This window comes from Enhydra lutris, unplaced genomic scaffold (genome assembly GCF_002288905.1).
Source record: "Enhydra lutris kenyoni isolate GAN:26980312 unplaced genomic scaffold, ASM228890v2 scaffoldscaffold2, whole genome shotgun sequence".
NCBI classification, from domain to species: domain Eukaryota; kingdom Metazoa; phylum Chordata; class Mammalia; order Carnivora; family Mustelidae; genus Enhydra; species Enhydra lutris.
Window position 1 is genome coordinate 5,723,757 of NW_019154086.1, and position 25,829 is coordinate 5,749,585.

General features: G+C 46.8%; 1 protein-coding gene across 2 annotated transcripts in view; it reads left to right on the forward strand.

Moving 5' to 3' along the window:
• The window catches only part of LOC111148844 (diacylglycerol kinase gamma), a 159,471-nt gene that overhangs the window by 110,517 nt on the left and 23,125 nt on the right, over window positions 1-25,829 (forward strand). For both annotated transcript variants that reach the window (XM_022505659.1, XM_022505660.1), the window contains one exon: window positions 13,751-13,928. In XM_022505659.1, the coding sequence (XP_022361367.1) occupies window positions 13,751-13,928 (178 nt within the window). The remainder of the gene's footprint in view (window positions 1-13,750; window positions 13,929-25,829) is intronic.

Sequence of the window (25,829 nt, forward strand, 5' to 3'; positions counted from 1 at the left end):
GGTCATGTGACAGCTTGTCGGGCTTGGAGGCACACCCACAAGGGGTTCCTGGAAGATTGCTAGGCTAACCTCTGCCCTGGTGAGTATAACTTTTCAACGCTCAAGGTCCCTTAGTCAAAGAATAACTTCCCTAGACGATGTCCACCAAAGAGATGCATCTTCCAAGTAATGACAAACTGTGAGCTTCTGTCAGTGGGAAATTTTAGAATATTGAAAAGAATTCATCATCTTCATCTCCACACTCAAGAGATTCAAGAACCTCAGGGAATAGAAGCATTCCAATCCTTCACTGCTCCTACAACTGGGTTATATAACAGACAGGGGATATGATACACAGATATGACTTGTGCCTCTAGTGGCTAGGCCTTCATTTATCTATCTTAGTGAGATCATAAACTTGCTGATCCTAGTCTTCTACAGAAGAGGAATTAAGGAAGTAGAATTGACTCAGGAAGGGTATCTAATCTAACAAAGGATTACATAAATATTTCTGTGCACACATAAGTGTTATATCTCAAGTCCATTAGGATCAACCGATTAATAATAGCAGCGGTCATTTACCTTGAGATAAGCTCTGTCCGGGCATCTTCATTCGTGTCTTATTGAATCCTTATAACAACTCTGCATGGTATACGTTATTCCTATTACTGATACAAGGAAACTGAGTCTCCTAAAAATCAGTAAGAACTCTAAGATTGGATGAGGTTCTGGCCCAGATGCCCCCACAGTCCCTTCCCTTCCTGGAGGAGATGATCTCTGCATTACACTCTGCTTTCCACCTAAGGCACATGTGCCCGAGTTGATAGTGGGGATCCCATGTAAGATTTGGCATAACTATTAGGCCATCAGCTGTCTGAAGCAGGGTCTCTGTCTTATTTATTCTGGATCCCTGGGGCCTAGCACAGTGCCTGAAATGAAGTAATGGCTCTATAGTTATTCATTATAAAATTGAACCAAAGTGTGAAAAATCCCGTAATTAGTATAAACATTAATACAAATTACCACTTGACCAGCCTCAAGTGAGAGCTTTTTGCTGGAAGCCATGAAAATAAAAGGGACGCACCTTGCTCCATTTCAAACACAAAGGGGGAGGTGGCTGAGCTTACAGCGGGCACTCACGCCTTCTAACTGCCTTGAGTGGGAAGTCCTCCCACGCCCATCCCTGAGCTGTTGCTAGGACCTCTGAAAGTAGCAGAAGGTCTGGGACAACTGTCAACCCAGGGCAGGAAATGCCAGAGTTCTCCCACTTCTTTCCCACCAGAGAGAGTTAAGACAGCGAGTGGGCCGAGCCCATGTGGCAGCAAGGGTCCCAGGCGGCTGTGGGGTCAGAGAAAGTGACTCTGAAAGGCAGAAGAAGGGGTCTCCATTCTGAGCCCTCTCCTATGGCCCAAAAGCTTACCTACCCCTGGGCCCTGCTGGTCCCCATGGCCATCAGCCCTGCTCCGTCTGCCAAAAAGCTGGACCTTTCAGTAAAGCGCTATCCACGCCACATTGGCCTGAGCAACCCAGACAGAGAGCAAAACCTGTTCATCTGCATCCAGAGCTAGAATACCTCAATACACCAGTTTTGTGTTTGGGTTGGGTTTTTTTGAACTTGGGGAGGGTGGAGCAGTGTATAGGAAATGGCTTTGCCTTCTGTCCAACTCTGAGGCAACCCACCACCATGAGCTCTGAGAAACAGCAGTTTTGTTTTGGAAACTGGCACTCAGTGCAGGCTTGCTCCTGGAAATGAATTTGGGTCCCCCCCCCCCACCCAGCTGCAATGTTCTACTTCCAGCTTCCCTGCCAATACCCCCTTCCAGCTGCCCCTCTCAAAGGCACCATTGTGCCCGCCTGGCACGGCAACAGAGGAGGGCTGAAGAGGAAGAAAACATTTTCTGCCCATGGGATGTTCTTAAGCAGGTTGTGTACATGGCTTCAATGCTGCATTCCTTGAGCCCACACAAACCCGCCAAAACTCTGTCATCCCTGTCACAGATGGTGGCCACTTTCCAGTCTTTCTGGCCCACCGCACCTCCCTGTCAGAGAACGCAGAGCCCGCAGCTGGGTGGGCAAAGCTGGTGGGGTGGGGGGTGGGGGGTCCGGATGACACATTTTTAGTACTGCAGTCCAGCCCAGCAAAGCAAAGCTGAACCAGACACTGAATCTCTGAACTGGAAGTGGAATCAGTCCCATTTGCCGCTCAACAAAAAGATTCATTCTGGCACATTCTGATAAGTGCACATCCAGCCTCTTCCTGGATAGAAGAGCAAGCTCACTACTTTTCAAGAGTCCCATTCCATGGCTGGACAGCTCTGACTTTCCGAAAGTTCTCCTGGATGTTGAACAAGGATGTGTGTCCTGTTCCTCACCATGTCCTTCCCCTGTCAGCACTTAGAACAATGCCTGAAACAAAGTAGGTGCACAGTCCATGTCTATGGGATGCATGACTGAGATCCCCATCCTTCTCCATCCAGTGGGCCGATTTCCACTCTCTGAGGCCCACAGACCATGCCTTCTTGCTCCTCGTGTGACTGCCCTTCATAGCGCTGAAGATCTCTCTTCCACAGCATCTCCTACTGTCTTCACTGAGCTAACTATCCCCAGTTCCTCGTGTGACTCGATGTACAGACCTGTGACTCTCCTGACAACTCTTCTCTTGATAGACTCCATTTTTTCCAGTGTCCTCCTTAAAATGATGACTCCAATCTCTTGGAGAATACTCAATCTCTTTCAAGAATACTCAAAAAGTGGTTTTGTAGGTAACAAAGGACAAAATGATCAGGCGTCAGGTATGTGCTGTGTAAGTTAGACTTCTTAAGCTCACTGTTTGCATCTCATGCAGGAAAATTTCAGGTTCTTGAAGCCTACCACGAACCCGCATAAATTGGGAAAAGAAGGATCTTCCTTTGTTTCACTGAGGCGATGTTTCCTCATCCGTAAAAGTGAGGCTACAAATACCATCAGTGCAGAGTGGTAAGGCTTAGACATAAAATAATACGAAGTATGCCTGGTTCACAATAGTTACTCAATAAATGATCTATGTTAATATCATCATACAACATTCGTTGGCATTAGAATCTAACTGCCCATGACAGACATCGGCTCCTAAAATGACCTAAAACTGCCCCTCCGGCTGCAGGGAAAGCCATGTCCCCTAAGATTTACCTACTTGCCAGGCTTTTTTTTTTTTCTTTTCTTTTTCTTTTTTTTTTTTTAGTGTAGATCTTACAGGACTATCTTTCCAATAATGCTATCACCACTCATCAACACCACTCAATTTATCCCCTTTCTTCCCCCAGGATACAGATCAGATTATCTCTTTTGTTATTCTCTAGGGAAAAAACAGACATTGTTGTTTGTCCTGTCTGCTTTTCTTGTATTCCCAATTCTTGTCTCTGGCAACAGGCCCTACAGATACGCAGATAACCACTTCCTCCTCCATGACCGGCTAGAGCCAGCTTGCTTGCTGGTGCATCATTTCCAGCCCCACTTTGAGTGATGGTGCAGGTTGGTAGCTTGAGATTGGCCATAGTGGGAGTATTTATACTACGGAACACCACAATCAGAGCTGCTGCTGCCCCCCCCATACCCCGCCCCACCCCCGAGATCCTGCTGCTAAGCACTTAGTAGCACACCATTGCTTCTAGCACTGACCTGCTGTGAGCGCCTTGAAGACAAGGACTGTGTCCCATTTCTGCTCTATCCCCAGGGTCTAGCACAAAGTAAGTAGGTTTTCATCACTCTTGATAGATGAGTAAATGCTTTTGTCTTCTGTCTCTTGCCCCATGTGCCCTAGTCTTGTTACAAGCCGTTCAGCTATGGATTTCCCTTAGTTGTGACCAGAGGACTACTTGCAGACTTGGATTCACCTTCCTTATCTCTCCCTAACCTGGACATTCAGTGCACTTTATTTGGCCAATATATTCCTTCTTGGAAGCTGTGGGAATGTACCTAGAAGGAAAGAAACTTTGTCAGTTTTCTTTAAAGAACACTTTGATTTCTATTTGGGGATTTCACCTCTCTACCTCCCTCCCTCCTTCTCTCTCTCTCTCTCTCTCTCTCTCTCTTCTCTCTCTGTCTCTCTCTCTCTTTCCTTCATCCCTCCCTCCCTCTTTCCTTCCTTCCTTCCCTTCCTTCCTTCCTTCCTTCTTTCCTTCCTTCCCAGTAGTGATATTGGACATCTGAGGTGGGGAAGACATTCCAGGTACGTTGAAAAACACAGAGCCGTGTAACATGTGGTCCCTGTCCTCTGGGAGCTTAAAGTTTCCTCAGAACAGAAAAGGAAAAGATTGGTTTCTACGTAGAGCGTTGGGAAAAGCCTTATAGAGGAGATAGCTTTTGAGCTGGAAGGGTAGGATTCTAATAGGCATAAAAAGGTGATTGGCAATTTAGGGAGTGAGTACAGAAATAAAAGCAAGTAGGCCCAACTCTGTGGCCTGTATGCAGACCAGTTTGGGGTATCATGACTGGCTTTTGCTAGGGCCCAGCTCACCCTCTTCCTCAGCTACTCTCCTCTTTCCAAATCAAAGGATACCCTGAACCAGTGCTCAGCCTTCCTTCCCCATAATTTAAGTTACATTCCAGCCTGCCAGGCCAGTTCACAGAGAGAGCACCCTCCCCACCCACCAAAGCAGAAATGTGGCCACTATGAATGAACACTACCACTCATGCTCTCCTGGGCCCTACAGGACCCTGGGACTGTGGAGGATGGTACAGATGCTTTCCCTTTTCCTAATGCCTATCAGTATCCTGTTCTCTCAGAAGGGTTGGGGGGTGGTGGGGAATCTTAGTCAGGTCTTTATGTCAGCCATTCCTCTGCCCTTGAGCATATATCTAAGGCCCTGACATAGAGCCCAAGCATCAAGTGAGGCCTGCCTCTCTTCATGTCCATCCCCCACTCACCCCATCAGAACCCTTATTCAAGCGTGTCTGGATATCGTCCACCTCTTCCTCAGCCCTCTCTCTTCCTTCCTAGTAACTGAGATACTATTTTCCCTAGACATCACCCAGTACTTCCTTACTTCACTCTTCAAAAGACACCCCACCCCCAGTTCTCACTCACCAGGGTAGGAAAGGACTCCAGTGTCATCCCCAGACCAATGTCCACCACTGTCTTCAGCATCTTCTCTTTCATTCCAATCTACTTGCATTCTAGGCATCCTCAATGTCCTCCTCCCTCTGTGCATTTATCCAATATGTATTCATTGAGTATCTTCTCTGCCTCAAACCTCCATGAAAACCCTTTCCTCAGTCATACTACCCTTTAGATCTAATCTTCTTTCTCCAGCCTCATGTACCCCCAAAACGCATGGCTGTTCTGACTTTTCCCTCACTACTACCCCTATTCACCATGCAGTCCCTAGTTAAGCCCTAGATCATCCAAGAATTAGCTGTGTAATCTAGGAAGGCCACTTACCAGCTCTAGGTCTCATTGTTCTCATTCTGGTAATTAGAGATTACCAAATCTAATATTCCATCTGGCTTCACCATTCTAAGATTTTGTGCTTAGGCCTTTATCCCCCTGCCAAAAACCTTCTTTACAAAATCACTCATGACCTCTTGGTTGCCAATCCAAATGACCAAAAGTCTAATTTCAGGCCTGCTGATTCTGATTAGTTCTGTGACATTGAACCATTCCAATTTAACTTCCGTTTTTCCCATCTATAAAATGAAGTGAGTGGACTGAATGACTTTTAAAACTTGATTCCATGAGAACACAGTCACAGAGGAGAGAGAGCCCTCTTGGAGAGTGGACAGGGAAGAACTCAGAGAGAAAATGACATTTGTAGATATTCCAAAGAAAGGCACAGAAAGAGTACTAAGGTGTCCTCAAGGGTGTCCTTCCACTAGGGGACTATAATAATGGGTCTAGACAATGATCAGCATCCACTATTTAAAAGCTCTAGAAATGGAAGTTTCAGGCTGACCACACTGGAACCCACTAACCAATCTGAACATAACACCACCACCACCAACAAAATGAGATAAGCTATAACCACCTAATGAGATGCACTAGGAAATACACACCCCCTCTGATAAAGTAGTCTTGCCAAAAAGTCAACCCAAGTGTCAACTATACTCAAATTTTTAGAAGTTAAATGAATTAATTGATCAAATTTGATTTAAAATGTCACCCCTGAATCTGATCAAGCCCCTAGATCTGTAAGTACCACCTTAGTGAACATACAGGAGATAGACTGGGAATCTGTTTAAAAGAAACCTCATCAAAACCAGTTACATACTATATTGTGGCTAACTGAACATAATAAAAAAATAAAAATAAACATAAATAAAAGACACCTCAGATACAGAATCAGCAAAATCCAGAATCTGGGAAGCTACAGCCTTACTTCTCCTAGTGTGGTCCATCACACACAGCACTCAGGATCACTGGCAAGCACATAGAAATTTTAAATGCAGAGTCTCAAGCCCTACTTCAGATCTCCTGAATCCCAATCTGCATTTTAATAATCCTGAAGTGACTTGTATGCCCAGTTGGCCCATTTCCTTCAATAAATGTTAAACTATAGGGAAAAAGAACAAGGAATTTGTAGATCAAAAGAAACCTAAGAGGGGCACCTGGGTAGCTCAGTCAGTGAAGTGTCTGCTTTCGGCTCAGATCATAATCTCAGGGTCCTGGGATCAAGTCCAGCATCGGGCTCCTTGCTCAGCAGGGAGTTTGCTTCTCTGTCTCCCTCTGCTGCTCCCCCTGCTTATGCTCTCTCTAGCTCGCTCGCTCGCTCGCTGTCTCTCTCTCAAATAAATAAATATTTTTTTTAATTTCAAAAAAAGAAACCTAAGAAACATATCAAACACATCCATAGACCTTTCAAACAAACCAATTATTTTTAACAGTGAGACTATCAAGGAAATTTGAACAATTACTGGGTATTTATTGATATTAAGGAATTGTTACTTTTTAAGAGTGATAATAATATTGGGTAGTTCTCTTTTTAAAGACTTGTCATCTAAAGGTACATACAGAAGTATTTGTAGATGAAATGAGAGAATATCAGGAACTTTTTATTAATAAAGATTTTGGGGGCGCCTGGGTGGCTCAGTGGGTTAAACCTCTGCCTTCAGCTCAGGTAATGATCTCTGGTCCTGGAATCGAGTCCCGCATCAGGCTCTCTGCTCAGCGGAGAGCCTGCTTCCCCCCCCACACACACCTCTCTGCTTGCCTCTCTGCCTACTTGTGATTTCTCTCTCTGTGTGTCAAATAAATAAAATCTTTAAAAATAAATAAATAAAAGTTTTATTTATTTATTTGAGAGAGAGAGAGAGCGTGCACAAGCAGAGGGGGAGGGGGAGGGACTAGCCGACATCCTGCTGAGCAGGGAGCCCCATTCAGGGACTTGATCCAGGACCCTGGGATCATGACCTGACCAGGAGGCAGCCGCTTAACCAACTGAACCACCCAGACACTCCCTATAAAATAATTCAGTATGGACATGGGGAAACAAACTGAGGTACAGCTAAAACCAGATTTAACTGTGAGTTGCTGATTGCTTAAGCTGAGATGTGGGATACATGGGATATATTATTCTAATTTCCTATGTATTTAAAAATACCCATAATAAAAATTCAGAAAGAAAGAAAGAAAGAAAGAAAGAAAGAAAGAAAGAAAGAAAGAAAGAAAGAAAGATCATCAAAGATGGGACAGACAAATCTAGATAAAGCAGTGCAGGTTAAGAAAGAAAATGTCAAGCCGAAGGGGGAACAAATGCCCCAGAGCGGTTGAGGCCTGGGTTACACCTTACGATCTGGCCCGGGAGGGGTCATTCCAGAGAGCAGACAGACACAGCCCCAACCGCAAGAGGATGAAACAAAACAATCTGCGTTCTAAAACAGAGAAAATCAACGTAATCCGTGGCCCCGTGAATCGAGGTTAGAAGAAGGGAGAATTTCCTAGTTGCTAAAAACTGAAACAGGTCATCAAGTAAATTATGGGATCTCCTTCTCAGAGGACCTTCAGAAATAGGATTGACGGGGCTGGAATGGAGGCGGCCTCGCTCAGCGGGGAGGAGGTTCAGATCCGCCGCCTTTTTCAGGTCACCGAGGCCGGCAGGCACTGGGGCGCGGAAAAGCCTGCAGCCGCAGCAGAGAAGCATCAACGCCTCCCGCATTTCCTACGCTCTCGCGGGTCCTGGTTGTGCCCAGAGTAACGGGAATTTTAGGGATCCAAGAGATGAAGGCCAGAGGGCAGGAGAGGGCCGTTGGGGATGGGGGGAGGGGAAGGAGATACGTATTTCCAGTGCTTTGCATTTGCACAGAAAGGCGCTCCGGCTCCCTAACCCAGTCTCTGCTTGCTTACTCACTAGCCTTCCACCAGACGAACCAACCGTCCCCAGCTCACAAAAAAAAAAAAAAAAACAAAACTACGGGCACTGTGTTGCAAGGGGGGCCGTGGTGGACGTGGCGGACAGCTGCGGGCCGGCGCAGCGGGGCTTGGGAGGAGGCGGGCGCGGGAAGCTCCCGGCGGGTGCTCTGGCAGATTCCTGAACGCTTTCCAAGGTCGCAGGGGTCGAGCTGAACCCGGAGCGCCCCGCCCCGCGCCTGCAGCGCAGCCTCGGACCCTGGCGGCCGGTCGTCCCAGTGTGACTGCGAGCACGACTTCGGGCGTGTGCGAGCTCGCCGCCGGGGACAGGAGTTCTCTGTTTGGGCCGCACAGCAGGCTATAAATACCTGGGTTCAGCGCAGCCTCAGCTTGGAAGGGGGCCCGCTAGCCCAGTCCTAGGTTGGGGACGGCTAATAGTGCGCTCGGGGACCGTCCGCTCTCCTTGCACTCTCCCCTGAGCCCCCTCCCCCACCCCACCTCCAGCCGGAGCAGGGGGAGGGGGCCGGATGACGTCATGGAACTAGGTGGAGGATTTAGCTCAGAAACCCACCGGGGAGCAGCCCTGGGGCCGACGTTCTATTTAAGCAGACGTTGTAAGACTCTAGGCTCCACTTTCCCAAATCCAGCATGGCAGCTTTCCACCTAACCAAGATCTAAGCAGGGTTGGCGTTCTGAAAGAAATCAGTGTGTAACGTCTAGGCCAAGGATCCTGGAGAATGGGCCTGCAGGGATGGACTGGCAAGGCTTTCAAAAGCATGGCTGGGGCCAAAATGCCATTAAAATTCTTCCAGCAAGGTCTCAGGTAGTGGGACCGCTTTGAGGCTGAACTATGCCTCGTGGCACAGCTAATATTATTATTAACTATAAAAACAATGCAAACAGTTATGGAATGCTACTGCCTTCCAGAGACCCATCAAACCCTGGAAGTAGAAGTCATTCCAACACCCCACCCCCATTTTACAGATGACAAACTAAAGTTCCAAGAGGTTAAGGAGCTCTGAGGCAGGATTTAAACCCTTATCTCTTTGTCTTCGGGCCCAAGCACCCTCTTTCTGAGACTGCATTGTCTCTCGGTTTTCAAGTAGGTGCATTCCAAAGGTGATGGCACCCAGTGTCCAACAGCCTCCAGGCTCTCCCATCTCTTCAATTTGTCCCAGTCTGCCTATGGCCCAAGACATAATGGGAGAAGGGGACAATCCGTCAGAAAGCAAAGGAAGGACTGTTTGCTCTTCAAGAGAGAGGTTAACAAATAACAGAGTTAATAGCTAACATTCCTAGCTAGTTATGAATGGAGATGGAGGGGACAGGGTACACTTAAAATGACAGCGGGAAGAAAGGTGACTTTGTGGATTACAGTGTGCCAAGAGCTGTACTGTGCTAGTGGTATACTTTTTTTTTTTTTAAACAAAGTTGGCAACAAGGCAAGATCTAATACTATTATCCAACATTGATGTGCCAGGCACTGCTCTAAGTACTCTGCAAGACTGAGTAGTGGTGGGAAGATTTCAATTATTCAGACAACAGCTGGAGTTTAATTTTGCTATAAGTCTAGCATCAGCAAAAGTCCCGATTTGCCTCATTGACTCTTTCGTCTCCAGAGTAAGACCTGGCGTCTGACTGCCTGGGTTTGTGTCCTTGCTCCATTAGCTTGTAGAGGGGCAAGTTCTGTAGATTCGGAGCAGGCACCTTACCCCCGTGAGACCCTGTAGTCTGGGGGCAGCAGTGTTGCTGTGAAGATCCCAAGAGAGAGCGCAGGGGAAGGACCAGCACATTGCCCAAAGAAGCTCTTGCCAAGCAAAAGCCGCTCGTTCTGTTATTATTGTTACCTCTAGAAGCGGAAGGGGCATTTTGACCCACAGTAAATAAATTGAGATGCTGTGGAAGTTACAACAACCCAGAGCGAAAGTGACCGTTTTGTCTCAGAGGTGATAAGGGTAAAGGACGGCTGTGCTTGACGCAGAGTTGAGCCAAGCTAATTTCAGAGAGTTTGGAAAAAGTCTGACCCACTGGGATTCTAGACTAAATCCTTAAATAAGAATTTCTGTATAAAGGATAGGAAGGATGGAAGATACTCTGAAATAAATTGTTAACAATTCATCAGTTCCATTGGGAAGAAAAAGGAAAAGAGTTATGAAAACCATCCCGACTGTGGCGGGGAGCTCTGGGTCAGGCCCATGCTTTCAGGAGACTGTACACATTCGTGCAAAAGCAGGGTGTGACCATGCAAGCGAGTGTAAATGCACAAGAGCAACACAGACCTGATGCTAGAGGCCAAGCAGAATATGAGACAATGAAGCAAAAGAGAACATGGTAAGAATAGCTCATTAGGACTCTGACCCCCGAAAGAATGATCCGTTCCAGATAGAGTAAACTTAACCAAAAAAAAAAAAAAAAAAAAAAAAAGGACGAACAGATGCTAAAGGTGGGTACCAGACCCCAGGGTAGAGCAATAGAGAATTAACTGGCCTTGGAAAACACACCCATTAGAATCCAAGTTGCTGGACAAGCCTACAGATGTCTTTCCTGGGCCGCTTTGACAAATCTAGAAAACAGAGTGGGATTCAGCCAATGAGAAACAAATGGACAAATGCCCCAGTTTTCAAAAAATTAGAAAAGGAGACATCCCAATCCCTGGCAGGTTTCTGAAGGAAATTATTAACCAAATATTTGCCCTTTGCACACAGATAATAGTGATTTACTCTGAGTTCTCTTATTTCTTTTCTGACAGAGAGAGTAGGATGGTCATTTAGAAAAATGCTGTTTGGTCACAGCACAATCTTGTGTTTTAATGTAGAGAACACAGGATTGAGGTCTGGAGACGTGGAGACTAGTCTGGTTCCACCATTAGTAAGTTGAGTGACCACAGGCAAGTTTCTAAACCCTTCTGGGCCTCGTTTATGAAAGTTGGGGCAGGTTCTTTTAAGGCGCTCTCATTTTTAATTTCCATGATTCCACACTGTAATGAAAAGGAGACTGAGAGACAGTTCAATCCAGAGGATACACTCTCCCCACCTCATGAGGGCTGTGTATTGTACAGTGTCTGCTTTGTTAGACTGACCAAGGAGAGGGCTCGTTCCCTGTTTTTGCCCTTCATATACATGCATTAATGATTTAGTCCACAAATGATAGGACGGCTATGGCGAGGGGTCATAGAATGAAGGAACTAGATGGAGGAGGAGACTTGGGCTAGAAACCAGATGAAACTGATCGACATAAATGTAAAGCCCTATGTCTACGTTATTAAAAAAAAAATACCTACACAAGTTCACAATAGGGAAGAGCAGGCTGAGAAGTACATAATGGGCGGATGGTCCGGGTGTCTGTGATGACCACCCATTCAAGCTGAAGCGATCCAGCTGTCATCTAGCTGCTAACAAAAGAGCTGGTGCCACTGTGATCATATTTAACAATAAAGATAATGATAATGGGGGACATGTGTTGTGTACTTCCATGGGCTTGCCATGTTATCTCATTTCTGGGGGAATGACAGTATGAGAGGATCCCAGCCCCAGGATGTGCTCCTGCCTTGGCCACCTATGCCATCAGATCCTGGGGCAACGCCGGAGAACTTAAGAGAATGGGAGACTAACCAGCAGTAGTCTTTGCAGAACAGGGCAGCCAGGACAGGGAAATCTGAAAATCAGGTCCCACAGGAGCAACTGAGAGAGCTGACCATGTTCAACCCAGAGGAGGCACAACCAAAATGGCAGTGGGAGAGGGAGGAGAGAGAAAGGGGCCGTTAGGACTTAGGCTCTGCCTGCCTGCCATCAAGTCTGTGTACTTCCATGTGTACGTTGTATGATTTGGGGAAAATTGTTTAACCAATCGTGTGTCTCAGTTTCCCCATTACGAAGAGGAGATAGTCACAGTAACTGACTTCCAAGATTATTAGGAAGGTACTAAATGAGCTGTGTCCAAAATCTTACCAGGCAGGTGGCAATGCTTGATACTTGTGAACAGTGATAGTGACGATTGTCATCATGTTGCCGGTGGGCTGTCCCCATGGAGGAGGAAGGAGGGTCATCCTGTCTGGCTTCAGAAGGGAAACGAGGACCAATAGGTAGAAGCAGGAAGAAAGAGAATCTGTTTAACGTAAAGAGACAAGCTTCCAAACAATCAGAACTTCCCCGTGAAGAAATGAGTTTCCAGTCATGAGAGAAACTCACTCCACTCCATTTTGTAGTCGGGGGACAAGCCATGGGGATGATAAGGTACCATAAATTAAGAGCTTTGAAGAAATCAGGAGCTGAGCAACTATGAATGGCAACAAGCCCTTCCTTCCTGTTCCTCGTCTGTTGAGAAATCTCTGGACGTTTGGGTGTGTAGGTAACCCCAAAGACAGTGGATTTTTGTTGCATGCTTTTCATTTTTCCTGCCTCTCAAGAACTAAGATAAAGACCTTGGGCTTTACGGTCAAAGTCCCTAACTTTGAGTTCTTGCTCTTTTATGTGTCAGCTAGACAACGTTGAGTAACTTAACTCCCCTCTCTGGGTGGGTTGTTCCCTTGTGTAAATGAAGAAAACTACCTACAGTTTTGCAGAACCATGATCAGAACTAATTCATTTCTTGCTGCGTTGGTAAAGAGTATGCCAAAGGTAGGCATATTTGAGACAGGCACATTCAGGCCTGCTGGCCTTTTGTTACCTGGCGGAGGATGCAGGTGGTGGAGAGAGGATAAGGAAACTGCAAGGTCAGCAGGCATTAGGGCCAAAATTGCACTTAAAATGCAGATACGAGAGACAGGCGAATTCTGAAAGCCTTCCAAATCTTTTTTCTTTGTCATTGAAGTATGCTTGACACACAATATTACATTCATTTTAGGGGCACAATATCGTGATTTAGCAACTATATAGCTTATGCTGGGCTCACCCCAAGTGTAGCTCCCATCTGTCACCATACAACGCTATGACAATACCTTTGACTCTGTTCCCTGTGCTGTATCTGAAAGCCTTCCAAGTCTTCCCATGTTGTCCTCATCACAGGAGGGATAGGATAAGACGGGGTAAAGTGAAACTTATCTGTCCTTTGTTCAGAATCTACTGTGTGTTAGGTTCGGGGCTCAGCGTCCCACCATATCGTCACATTGGTTAGTCAGGGACAGAATTGATGATAATGAGGTTGGACCAGAGAACATGTTTGCAGTTGTCTCGAGAACCATCCCTGAGCCCTTATAGATCTCTAGAGGATCTCTGAAGCCTTGTACTACCGTCCTCAAAGCTGAGCAGGATTGTATCTCCCTAACCCACTGCAGGGGCCAAGGCATTAGGCCTCCGTCACTTTGCCCCAGGTTGAGCATCTGACAGAGGCAGGCTGCTGGCCGAGGGCCCATCACACACCTTTCACGAGAACTCCTGCCACACACACATACAGCGTCTTGGGTTGGGATACACTGAGAACACTAACCAATGATCTTTTCTCTCTGCCCCTCAGTGTGACGGGGTTGGGGTGGACCTGAGCAACATCTTTCTTGAAGGCATTGCCATTCTCAACATTCCCAGCATGTACGGGGGCACCAATCTCTGGGGAGAAACCAAGAAGAACCGGGCTGTGATCCGGGAAAGCAGAAAAGTCGTCACTGACCCCAAGGAACTGAAATTCTGCGTGCAAGGTAAGCAGGGCATGGGGAAAATTGCTCTCGGTTGGCGCCCTAGTGAGAAGGGGACATTCAGATGGGTGTGTTAGCAATCTGTATCAGGGCCTACAGCAGGCTCTAGAACGTCCTACAGCCCAACAAGGACCCATTGCTCTGGGAATATGCCATTTCATCATCCCTTTTGTTGCAACATTTACTGTCCAAGAGAGAGGAGAAAATTAACAATAAGGGAGCCCTAAATGACAATCAGCAGTCAGACTGAACTCTGAGGTCAGGAGTCAAACGCTGCTCTCAAGGTCACCAGTGCCCTTCCGTAACTAAATCCAACAGTCACTTCTCACACTTGATCTTCCTTCTCTCAGCAGCGGCGTTTCATCTAGTCCCTGTTCCTGCAGATACTAGGATTCCACAGGTTCCTGTCTTCCTGCTCCTGCACTGGTTACCCCTTTCTAGTCTCTTTCACTGATTCCCCATCTCTGTCATCTTTTAGTGCTGGAGGCCCCCAGGCAAGGGCCTCAATTCTCTTTTCTGTCTGTCCTCACTCTTGATGACCTCATCCAGGCGTGAGACTTTATTTAAATACCACGTGAGCGTCAGTGACTCAGCATGCCCAAAACCGAACTCCTGATGTCCCTCCCACAGACCTTCCCCACCCATAGCCTTCTCCATTTCAGTTGATGTTAACTCCAGCCTGCCCGTTGCTCAAGCCAAAACACTTGGCACCATCCTTGACTCCTTTTTATCTCACACCTCCCATCCCACCCATCAGAAAATCTGCTAGCTCTACTTTTAAAAACATCCAGGATCCAGTCACTTCTCACCCCTGCATTTCTGCCACCTTGATCTGAGCCACCTTCCTCTGTCCCTTGGATTCCTACAAATCATCCTAACTGGTTTCCTTGCTTCTATCCCTGCACTGTAGAGTCTGTCCTCAGCACTGCATCGGAGAAACCCTGTGAAAATATGTCAGATTATGCTACTCTCTGGCTCAAAATCCTACAGTGGGTGGGTTGGAGTAAAAGCCAAAGATCCGTATGTGGCCCAGAGTGCCCTAGATGGTTTGGCCTCAGGTTACCTTAGTGACTTCATCTTCTGTTACTCCCCCCTCATCCCGCCTCTGTTACCATGTCTCCTCTAACAGAGCAGGTTGCTTCTAGGAACTGACTATACTTTCTGACTGGAACAACTGGGAAGTATGCCTTAGAGGCCATCAGCTGGACCTCCCCCTCTCAATCCACACGTTCACCCCTACACCTTACCAGCCATTTCCATCAATGAACCAAGTGGGAACTCAATCAGAGTACCCGGGCAGCTCTGATTCCTCCATGGTTTGGATGAATGGCCCCCATTGATCCTCAGGGGTCTTAACAGACTGGTGAGCTGAGGGAGGAAAGCCATGTATGAGTATGAGGGTATTGGCAAAGATACCATGTCAAGAGGCAGGAGACTGGGTTCAGGTCCAAGTACAGGCTCTAACCTATTTTTGGCATCTCACTTCTCTTTGTTGTAAAACCAGGATCTCGTGTAAACTTTTGATAGCTGAATGAATGGGGTTGAGCCAGATCATTGGTTCTTACACCAGTCCTGCTTATTGAAAATGAAGATTCCTAGGCCCTACCCCAGATCAACCTAATAATCACTGGGTTGGTTCCTAAATTTGTAATGAGGTCCCCCAGACAACTCTGATAGGCTGCCAGGTTTGAGAACCACTAACACAGAAAAAGTATGTGTGGATCTGGATCTCTGTTCTTTGATGTCCCTGGCTGAAAAGCGTGAAGACTGGATGTGATCCTACCACAGAAGGAGACAAAGCTTGGCTGACCATCAAAGGGAGGGGTTACTTGCTCATTTCAGACCCATCTGTTGGACAGTCAGATCGTTCTATTCCAAGGCAAGATCATCAAGAGGTGTCATCTCCACACCTCCAGCCTTTAAGAGAGGACTCAGGAGTTTTTATTTCTCTGTTGCCCTCTTAAGTCCCCTTTGTTTCACACAGTAAAGTTTTCAATTTGTGTAAATTATTAAACTGATTAATGTGTTCCTCCTTCCTTCCTTGGCAAGGGAAGTTGTGGTTGCTAGCAGAGGGTGGGGGAAGCTTTGGAGGTTATAGAAACTTTGTACAAATTTTCCCACCCTGGTGCTCCTACCCCAACCCCCACCCTGACATTCAGTTCCAGCAGAACAGTATCAGGGTAGAATCCTTCCCCTACCCCTGCCCAGGGTATGGGAAAGCTCTTGCTAAAGACATGTTCTGGTTAGGACTCAAGGACTTATCTTCTCCTTACATATCGGCCCATGTATCTTCCCCTTCCAGCAAGAGTAATGTATCTGCTGATCACTCCTACCCATCACCTACAGGAACTCTCTTCCCCAAATCCCCCTTTCCCACCCCCAGAATGTGCTTTCAGTGCTAAAAACGAAGCTACTTCCTGTTCTTTAGATGAGGACATGAGCTGATCAGAGCAGAGGCCCAAGAGGGGCCTGGCTTCTGGGCTTTACAGAGACAGCAGCATTGAGTTTTCTGAAAGGGACATGATCTCATTTAAGTTGAGATGTTAATGGGGGAAAGCTAAAGAGACAACCTATTTTAGTAGAAGAGCATTGGCCTGGGAGTCAGGAGACCTGGGTTCCAGTGATACTCTGCTTCTCGCTAGTGTATGATGTTGGGCAAGTCTTTCACCCTGCTGGGTTTCAGTTTTCATTGTCTGTAAAATATGCAAGTGTGACAATCACACAGGCTTCTATAGATCATAGCTTCCTTGCAGATCCACAAAATTAAGGCATGGCCAGTTTTCCGTCTAGGTGGGCTCCTTGAGCTAAATCATATCACATGCTCCCTCTGTCTTTCAGTGTGTTTTGTTTCACGGTTTTTAGGCCAGCTGCTGAGAAGGCAGGCATCTCTTCTCAACAGGCTTCATGTGCTGGGATTCTTTACTCCTTGGCGGTTTCATTGGGATTGGAAGTGAGGAAGAAGTCAGGAGGGAATAGTGGGAGGGAAGCGATTTCTCTCAGGAGGTTTAAGAGGAAATGACACTAGAAGGGGTTACTGTCAAGCCTCCTCATCACAGATCAGTCTTTCTACTTAGAAGAGCAATCTAAGAAATAAGGTCATTCAAAATGAGCATGGAGTGAGATCTATACAAACACTGCCTAGTTAGAATGCAAGAGTGCTGGGAAAAGCACCACACTTGCAACTGAATGACTTGGGTTTACATTTAGGCTTTACACCTTCCAGATTTATAAACTCGACTTCCTGAGAGTCTCAGCTTCCTCAACTGTAAAATGGGCATAATAATATCTAACTTATGAAGATGATGGATGTGAAAGTGCCTGGAACATAGCATAAGCTCAAACTTAAAAAAAATATATTTCCTCTCACCTTTTATCCTAGTTTATTCTGGAGCGTACCAGTTGGATTTCTGATTTTGAAGTTCTTAACTTTAGCATTGCCATCTACCTGTACTAACAATAAAAAGGAGCAGAGCTCCTGCAGAAGTCCAGCCCCTGCCTTTGTCCTAGCACATTAAACTTACACCATCAATTGTCCCGACATGTCCTTTCCTAGACCTTTTGTGTTCCAAGCATGGAGGCTGGGGGTTAGTCATCTTTGTATCCCCAGTGCCTGATAGGTAATTAGTCAAAACAAGGTTGTTGGATAACGAGCAGTACATGGGCATTGGTTCTTGTTTTTTTTTAAATGATACTAGTAAGAATAGCGATAGATAGTCTCTTATATTTGCATTTCATTTTGGCTTACAAATAATTTTGCCTATGTTAGTTTCATGTGACCTAACCAGAAACCCAGGAGCAAGATTATACCCATTCCTTTCCACATCCCTACTTCATAGCTGGGGAAAAACAGAGGCCCAGAGAAGGGGGCCCTCTTACACAGTTTACATCCAGTGGTAGCATCAGAACCAAGTCTGTGATTCCTAGCTAGCCCCTAGTGTCTAGTGTCCAACCAGAAAATTAATTTGAAAATCCTACTGCATGCATTGTACAAGCCAGACACTCAGAAAACAGGAAATGTTTATATACCAGGCTAAGGAAAGGCTCCAAATAGACTTGCGGAAGTTCTACTCCTCCTTTAAGGTCTAGGTCAAGGGCTATCTCCTTTCTGGAGCCTCTGGTGTCACCTCTGGGAGTAAATCCAGCCCTTGCCTTACTAGAGCACTTGACTTTGCTGTCTTGACAGTACACTGATTATGGTTTGGCCCTGTTGCCTGGGTATGTGTATCCTTGTCACTACTTTCTTCTGCTAGGACCTGGAAAATGGGGAGCATGGGGTCCTCAACTGTGTATCCCCCTCAAAGCTTAACATCCTTCCCACCTGGCTCATGTTCTACAGAAATGTTTTTGGGAGGGAATGAGAAGGGGAGAGAATCTTGCCTTTGGTCTGCCAGCACAGTGGGCAGTAGATTCTGGAGCTGGACAGGAACAGGCATTCAGTGGAAAACATTGAAAGAAAAAAAAAATGTATTTTAAAGAGTTATATGTGTTTATGAGGCTGAGATTTTCAATCTCGTGATACCATTAGATTCGACTGATAAGTAAAACGTGCCAGCTATCTGCAAATAAGTAATTCAAATCTATCTTGAGGACTTAGAATCAATATAGGATAAGGGGCGAAACACTGAGCCAGAAGTTGAAAGACCCAGGCCTTCCCACCACCAGCCATGTGACGTTGGTTAAGTCATTAAACCTCCCCAAGCCTCCATTTCAACCCATACGAAATGGAAACAATTATGTTCTCTCTCACTGAGCATTGTTTTGATGGTTAAATGAGATCATCCATGTAGAGCATTTAGTAGAGTGGGTGGAACATGGGGAGTGTTTAATCAATAGTAATCTGAATTATTATTAAGTGATAAATGGAGAGTGATAGTGTATGATTAGTGTATGATAAGAAAGGGGCCAGATTTTTTTTTTTTTTTTTTAGATTTTATTTTTTTTAGAGAGAGAGAACACAAATGGGGGAGAGGAGCAGAGAGAGAGGGAAAAGTAGTCTTCCTGCTGAGGAGGGAGCCCGATGTGGGGCTCGATCCCAGGATTCTGGCATCATGATCTGAGCCGAAGGCAGAGGCTTAACCCACTGAGCCACCCAGGTGCCCCGAAAGGGGCTGGATTTAGTGTTTCACTCTTTTAAGCTCTACTTCAGAAATTTGGTCTAGATTATTTTTAAATTACCTGTGGCTCTGAAAACCTGTACCTCTAGGGTTATTTGTTGGCACTATGCTTAAGTTGGTTTGGCTATTGCTTCCAATATGGGAGTTACCCCTAAGCTGAGTTTCCAATGAAACAAGATAAAGGGTAAGGATGCCAAGTGTTGAATCCACGTGAAGCACCAGGGCATGACACAAAGCTGAACCAGTCCCTGCAAGGTTGGGGAGTGAAGCCCTGAGAAGCTCTGCCATCGTCTCTCCCTAGCCCCACCCGAGGTATAAATGCAGGGACTTCCTACACTTTTTCTCACATTCTTCACTGAACCCCATATCTGTCACAATCCAGCCTTCAGCCTTAAAACAACAGTAGCCTTGAGACTGTGTCATCCACACCTAAGCCCTTCTGTCTGTCTGCTATTAAAGCAACTCTTTTCTCAGTGATTTCTTTTTTTTTTTTAATTTTTTTTTTAAAGATTTTATTTATTTATTTGACAGAGAGAGATCACAAGCAGGCAGAGAGGCAGGCAGAGAGAGAGGGGGAAGCAGGCTCCCCGCTGAGCAGAGAGCCCGATGTGGGGCTCGATCCCAGGACCCTGAGATCACGACCTGAGCCGAAGGCAGCGGCTTAACCCACTGAGCCACCCAGGCGCCCCTCTCAGTGATTTCTTCGTCAATCGCAATTGAACTGCCAACAGGGTGTCCTATATGAGGTTCTAAGCAGAAAGGACAAAATCTCCCCAGACTTTCATTAGTAATAATTTTTTAATACCTGGCAAGTGAAGACAGGGAGAGAGACCATGAGGGAGCCATCAGGGAGCATGGGAACCAGGCTTCAATAAATTAATCCAACAGATAGGCATACAATTAGGATCTGTGATAAGCAGCAAAAAAGGAGCCTCCAACGAGGCCAGCCAGCCAGTGTGGGGCTCATAGAACGCCTAGCCTCGCACTCCACCCCACCAACCAGGCATCACACAGGTACCCTCCTAGCAAACACAGAGTCCTAAATCAGCCCCAGTGCAGATGTCTTGCTTGGGAAGGGGATAACTTGCCTCTTCAGCTGACTCCACTACTTCAAGGGCACACGTGGTTCTGTCTGTCTCTGTACTGTGCCCATGTGGATTTTCACAGATTGTATGGACCATACTCTAGATGTCAAAGCAAGAGAATGGGCTGCCATCCAGCCATCTCAGGCTCACATTCCCGGCTGAGAAGCTGGAGCTCAGACGAGCCAAAAAATAATTGTGAGCTTGTGAGTTCCTTGTTTCTCAGGGCTTTCTTTCCACTTCCATGAAACCATAACAGAAGGTGGCCCATTGGGTTCAGGAGCTGTCCAGAGTTGTAGGTTCCCAATTTTCCCATTTGGTGGGGAGCTGGCCAGAAAGACAGTCATAACAAACAGTAGTCAGCTATTCACTGCTCATGGGAGTTAAGAGAAAGTCGAGATATATATCAAGTGTGCGTTCCATAGAGGTCTCTCGGGCCAAGGTCTCTCCTGGGGGCTGAGGAGGAGCAAGGCAAGGGATCCCTAAAGAGTCTGGGGGTACTTGGGTGTGCATTGGGACTGCCCTCAGTGCTGGGGAGTAACCATGGCAATGTACATGTTGTTCCTCTTAACAGTTGCGGGCCTGCAGAGAGACAATGTGTTGCTTTTCACAGGAAATCACAGCATTGACTTTCAGTCCTTTGGGTGCCCACATTAGAATCAACATGTCCCAAAAGAGGCATTATCATCTTCTTTACACAGCCTACCCCCTCTCCTAAAGCCCACTGCCCCGTCCCTGCTCCTTGCTTTGTTAATGGCATCACCTATGGCCCACGATAGAGACCCAGAGTCATGCATTTTCCTTTACAGCTGGCTTGTGGAACTCTCCCACAATTATTTCCTTACCTTGGGTACCCCACCCAGCTATGGGCTCCTCAGCTCTGGATGTCATAGTTCTTTCTATATCCTCGTGCCCGGCACAGTCTCTGAGACCTGGAAAGGGCTAATATTTATATTGGTTAACCAAAAGCACCCAAGGTCAGGGGCACCTGGCGTGGTGAGTTAGGAAGCTGTGTTTGAGTTATCTCCCAGCAAAGTGGAATTTGTAAGTGTGATGTAAGGGCACAATGTCCCGGGGCCCCCTGTGCCAGCATCGGCCTCTACCAGAGGCCGGGAGGTCCACTTCCCAATCCTCACTCTTCCCTCTCTAAGGCCATGTCTGTTCCCAGCTGACCCTACGTCAGGTGTGGCTCTAGGAGTGCCGGTCAGAGCTGCCTGCTCGATCTGCAGGTTAGGCCAGGTAGGAATTTTGCAGCTTCCAAATCAAGGCCAAATCTGGTTCTCAGAAGTCTGTTTCCATAGATACTATGATGTTTCCTACGTAGCACTGAAATCCCAGAATCACAAGTCTCTTAGAAATTCAGAGATCACTGTGTCCTCTAGATAAGGAAAGTGAGAGCAAGGTGAAGTGGCTTGCCCTGGGACCGACCTGGACTGAAGGGCAGGTTTCTTGGCTCACATGGGCCAGTTCTTGGTACCCGAAAGCGAGCATTGGCCAACTTTTCCTGTAAAGGGTCACAGAGTAACTACTAAAATAATTGGGTTTTGTTGGCCATACAGTCTCTGATGCAGCTACCTCACTCTGTCCACTTAGTGTGAAAGCACGCATAGCCAATATACAAATGAATGGGCTCGGCTGTGTTGTTGCAACACAACTTTGTTTACACAAACAAACAGCAGGCTGGATTTGGCCCTCGAGCTGTGGTTTGCCCATTTCTGCTCCAGACCTCATGTGGTCCACAACTAACAACAAGGGCATCTCCTGCCTATGTCAGCAATGCAGATCCTTGAGTCCTCCGGCAGGCCTGGTGAAGCCGGATCTGCATTTCCACAAGACCCCCGGGGGGGATCCTATGTGTGCTGGAGTTTGAGAAGCAGGACACTGGTGAGCCTGGTCACTCCCCCTAAGAATGCCAAGAAGAAACTTCATAGATTAGAAAAATGAGACCCAGGGAGATTTGTGGACCTGCCCGTGGTCATAAAAATTGGTGGGTGTGGGACTAGAGCCCAAGTCCTAGTATTTCAACATAGAATTCTTTCTGCACATGCCAGCGTACCCGCCCCAGCCTCCTCCTTTCTGGCTGGCCCTGACCCAACTAAGTTCACTGGAAATTCAAGAAAAGTAGTCCCTCATCCTTCCTTGGCTGACTTCTGAATCGAGAGGGCTCTGACTCCAGCTGTGTCTCCTCCTCTTCTCCCAGCTCATCCTTGACCAAGACCTGGGAGGGGCTGGAGAGCTAGAATTGTGCTGCTGGAGGCCGCCCAGCATTGGCAGGGGCAAACTTGCTCACCCGGCTTCAGGCTGGAGTTAAACTTCAACTTAATTCCTGCCTTAAGAAGTTCGCTGCCCAAAATGGAACCCAGAGCCAATGAGCCCTTCATTTTTCACACGCAGAAGAAACTTCTGGGGTAGCTCTTTGGCAGGTCTAGACCTGTTAAATTTCTCCCCCTTGGCTTGCCCTCCCTTGGCCCACGCACCAATCTCCGTTTCTCTGTAGCAGCTTCTTAGTCATTTGATATCAGGCGTCTACTAAGACTCAACCCACAGCAAAATCCAGGCAGGCCACTCTGCTCCACATGGCCTGGACACTGGTGTTCTTCATCTGTTCCTAATTTGGGTAAGAAATGTTTCATGTTCTTAAGTAATCAATTAATATATATTGGGCTGCTTTTTACTGAGCACTTATGGGCCAAGCCTGTTGCATATTTAATTACCAATATTCCTTGACTTACAATGGGGTTACCTCCTAGTAACACCATGAAAATACAGTAAGTTGAAAGTGTATTTACTACGCTTAACCTACCGAATATTGTAGCTTAGCATAGCCTACCTTAAATGCGTGCAGAACGCATATGTTACCATACAATTGGGGAAAAATCCTCTAACACAAAGCCTATTTTATAATAAAGTGTTAAATATCTCATGTAATATAATGAATCCTGTGCTGAAACTGAAAACCAGAGTGGCTGTCTGCATAGTGGTCATCTGCCCCGTGATCATGTGGCTGACTGGAAGCTGTGCTGTGCTGTCCCTGCCCAGCAGCACGACACGGTATGGTACCGTGTATCCCTGGCCTGGGAAAAGACCAAAATTCAATATGTGAAGTATGGTTTCTACTGAGTATATTACTTTTGCATCACCATAAAGTCGAACAATTGTTAAGTTGGAAACGTTCTATATTTAATCCACTTTATGGCTGAGGACACTGAGGTTAATAGGGTCCCATGGCCCACAGGACGGGACAGAGCATGGATTCAAACCTGCCTTCAAGGACCCGTAGGGCTCCAGGTGCTGCGGAGGACGCAAGCAAGAGTGTGGGGACTCCGGGAGCTCACAGTCTACCTACAGGAAGTACATGGAGAGCAGTTCTGTTAATGCCGGTACCATAGGTGAGCACCACGGAGTGGCAGAAGCAGAGTATCATAAGAGTGTGGGGGGCAAGACAAGGAGGGCTTTCCTTAAGAACATGATCCCTGGCTGCCAGTACTATGCCCTGCACCCAGGAAGTGACCAGGATATATTTGATGTCTGAATGAATGAATGAGTGAGCGAGATACCGAATGTGTATGTGCTGACAGGTGAAGCTGGCAAGGATTTGAAAAGACAGCGAGTGAGAGAAGGGGAGCATAGGTTAGAGCACCAGCATGCAGAGGTGACAAAAAAAAAGGCTGGAAAGGTAGAGATCTATGAGTCGTGTGCCATGGGATTTGTCCATGATCCTCGAATAATAGGAAGAGAGGAAAAGGTGAAGGTGTTCAAGCCCAGAGCAGTAAGATGGGAGACGAGTGTGCGGTTTGGGTTAGAGGACAGGGAAAGGGAAGGGCAGCAGGTGACCAGTTCAGAAGTTAATGAGAACAAAAGCCAGCAGGGAGGACAGAGGAAGGGGACGCTGCCCAGTGGGTGGTTCCGCTCTCCCCCACAAACCACCCAACAGCATCCCAGCTTCTACCCACATGCTCCGCCCTCCTGTCTGCCTCCACACCGCACGGCTCCCTTGTTCGAAGAGCGGAGGCCTTACACCGGAACCTGGGTCTTTTCTGCCTCCAGTGTGCCACCTGCACCCTCCTCTTCCCATTTTCAGGCCACTTCGTCCAATACTGGTTAAGCATCTCCTTGAATTTAGCACTAGATGCTAGAAATACTTTATACTCATCATCTCGTTTTAATCCCCTGCAGCACCCTTGAGAAACACTTTATAATTAGAAAAACGAGGCTCAGGGAGGTTAATTGACCTGTCCGAGGCCACACTAATTGGTGGATCTGGGACTAGGGCCAAGTCCTGGTATTGCAAACATGGTGTTCCCTTCATGTGCACCACAGTACCCTCCCCCACCCCCCCATCTCTGGCCAATCCTGACCCAACAGCCGGAAACAGTCCCTCCTGATAGCAATTCTCTACTTCTGCCTTTCTGGGGCAGGTGGGTGGTGTGCACATCTCTCCGAGCTGTGATTAGCTTGGTGGGTGTAGATGTCTGCAATGTACCTTATTATATGTGTCATGCCTGAGAATCAGGTTTGAGTTGAGCTGGAAAATCTCACCACTAATTGATTTATTCTATTATATACACCGTACCTGGAACCGAAACTTCTCAAGCTAAGTGAGCAAATAAAGCCAGCTAATATACCGACAAAATACCAACAATAGCATTTCACATTCTAGCCGAGAAAGTCAGCATTCCATTCAATAAGATCGCGTAGCCAAGGAGTGTTCCCTGAGAGGAACCGAGGAGAGGCTCAGCCTCTCCATGTTTATTTCCTGGCCATTGGACATCCTATCACTCCTAGGTATTTTGTCTCTGCCTTGAGTTTTTTATTCCTAGTTTATTTTTGGAGTCAGACAAGCCTTGGTTTGAATTCCAGCTATCCCACCTGCCAGCTTGGTGACATTAGGTGGAACTCCTCAAGCCCTCTGAGCCTCAAGAGTTTTTTTGGGGGGGGTTGTTTGTTTTCTTTTGTTTGTTTGTTTTTTAATATCAAGATAATAGTTTCCACCTAACAGAGTTGCCATGAGGGCTTAAAGCAATAACCTTTGTAAAGCTTTAGGCCTGGCCCAGAGTCTGTGCTTGCTATTGTTCATTTTCTTCATTTCTTCACTGGGACCACGCAGTCAAGATTCCCCGTATCTCCACTGCCTCCCAGGCCTTCTAAGACATTCTCACTCTTGGTTTTTCTTGGAGGCATAATGATGTCAGGCCCTCACTTCAGAGCCATTTCCAGGAGGCCATTTCTTCCTGAGAAATTTCCTGCCACATGACTTCCCCAGCACACTGCATCTCTCCTCCTCAAACACCTGACCCTTGGGCATAGAGGGGATTAGAAGCCCCCCTTTCACAAAAGACAGAGCTTTCGTCAGAGCCCTGCCCAACCCAGGAACAGAAAGTCACACAGAATGGAGGCCCCACTCTTTCCTCCCCACTTCACCACACAGAAGGCTTTCAGGAGCCAACAACAATGGCCATGGTGAACCCACCCTTGCTCTTTCTCTTGCCTCAGTGTAGGGTTGCACAGAATGTTCTGTCTTCTGCGCAGTGTAAGGAATGGTAAGGGTTGCTGCTAGTCTGCACTTGACCCAGACAGTCAGGCAATCTGGTCTCTACTTCTGTGGGAACAGCTCAGACAGACTCGAAGGTTAGATTGCCCCCACCCAAGTCAGGGAGAATGGAGGCCTTGAGGAAGAACGTGACTTGCCTGGGGTTACTCAACTAGAC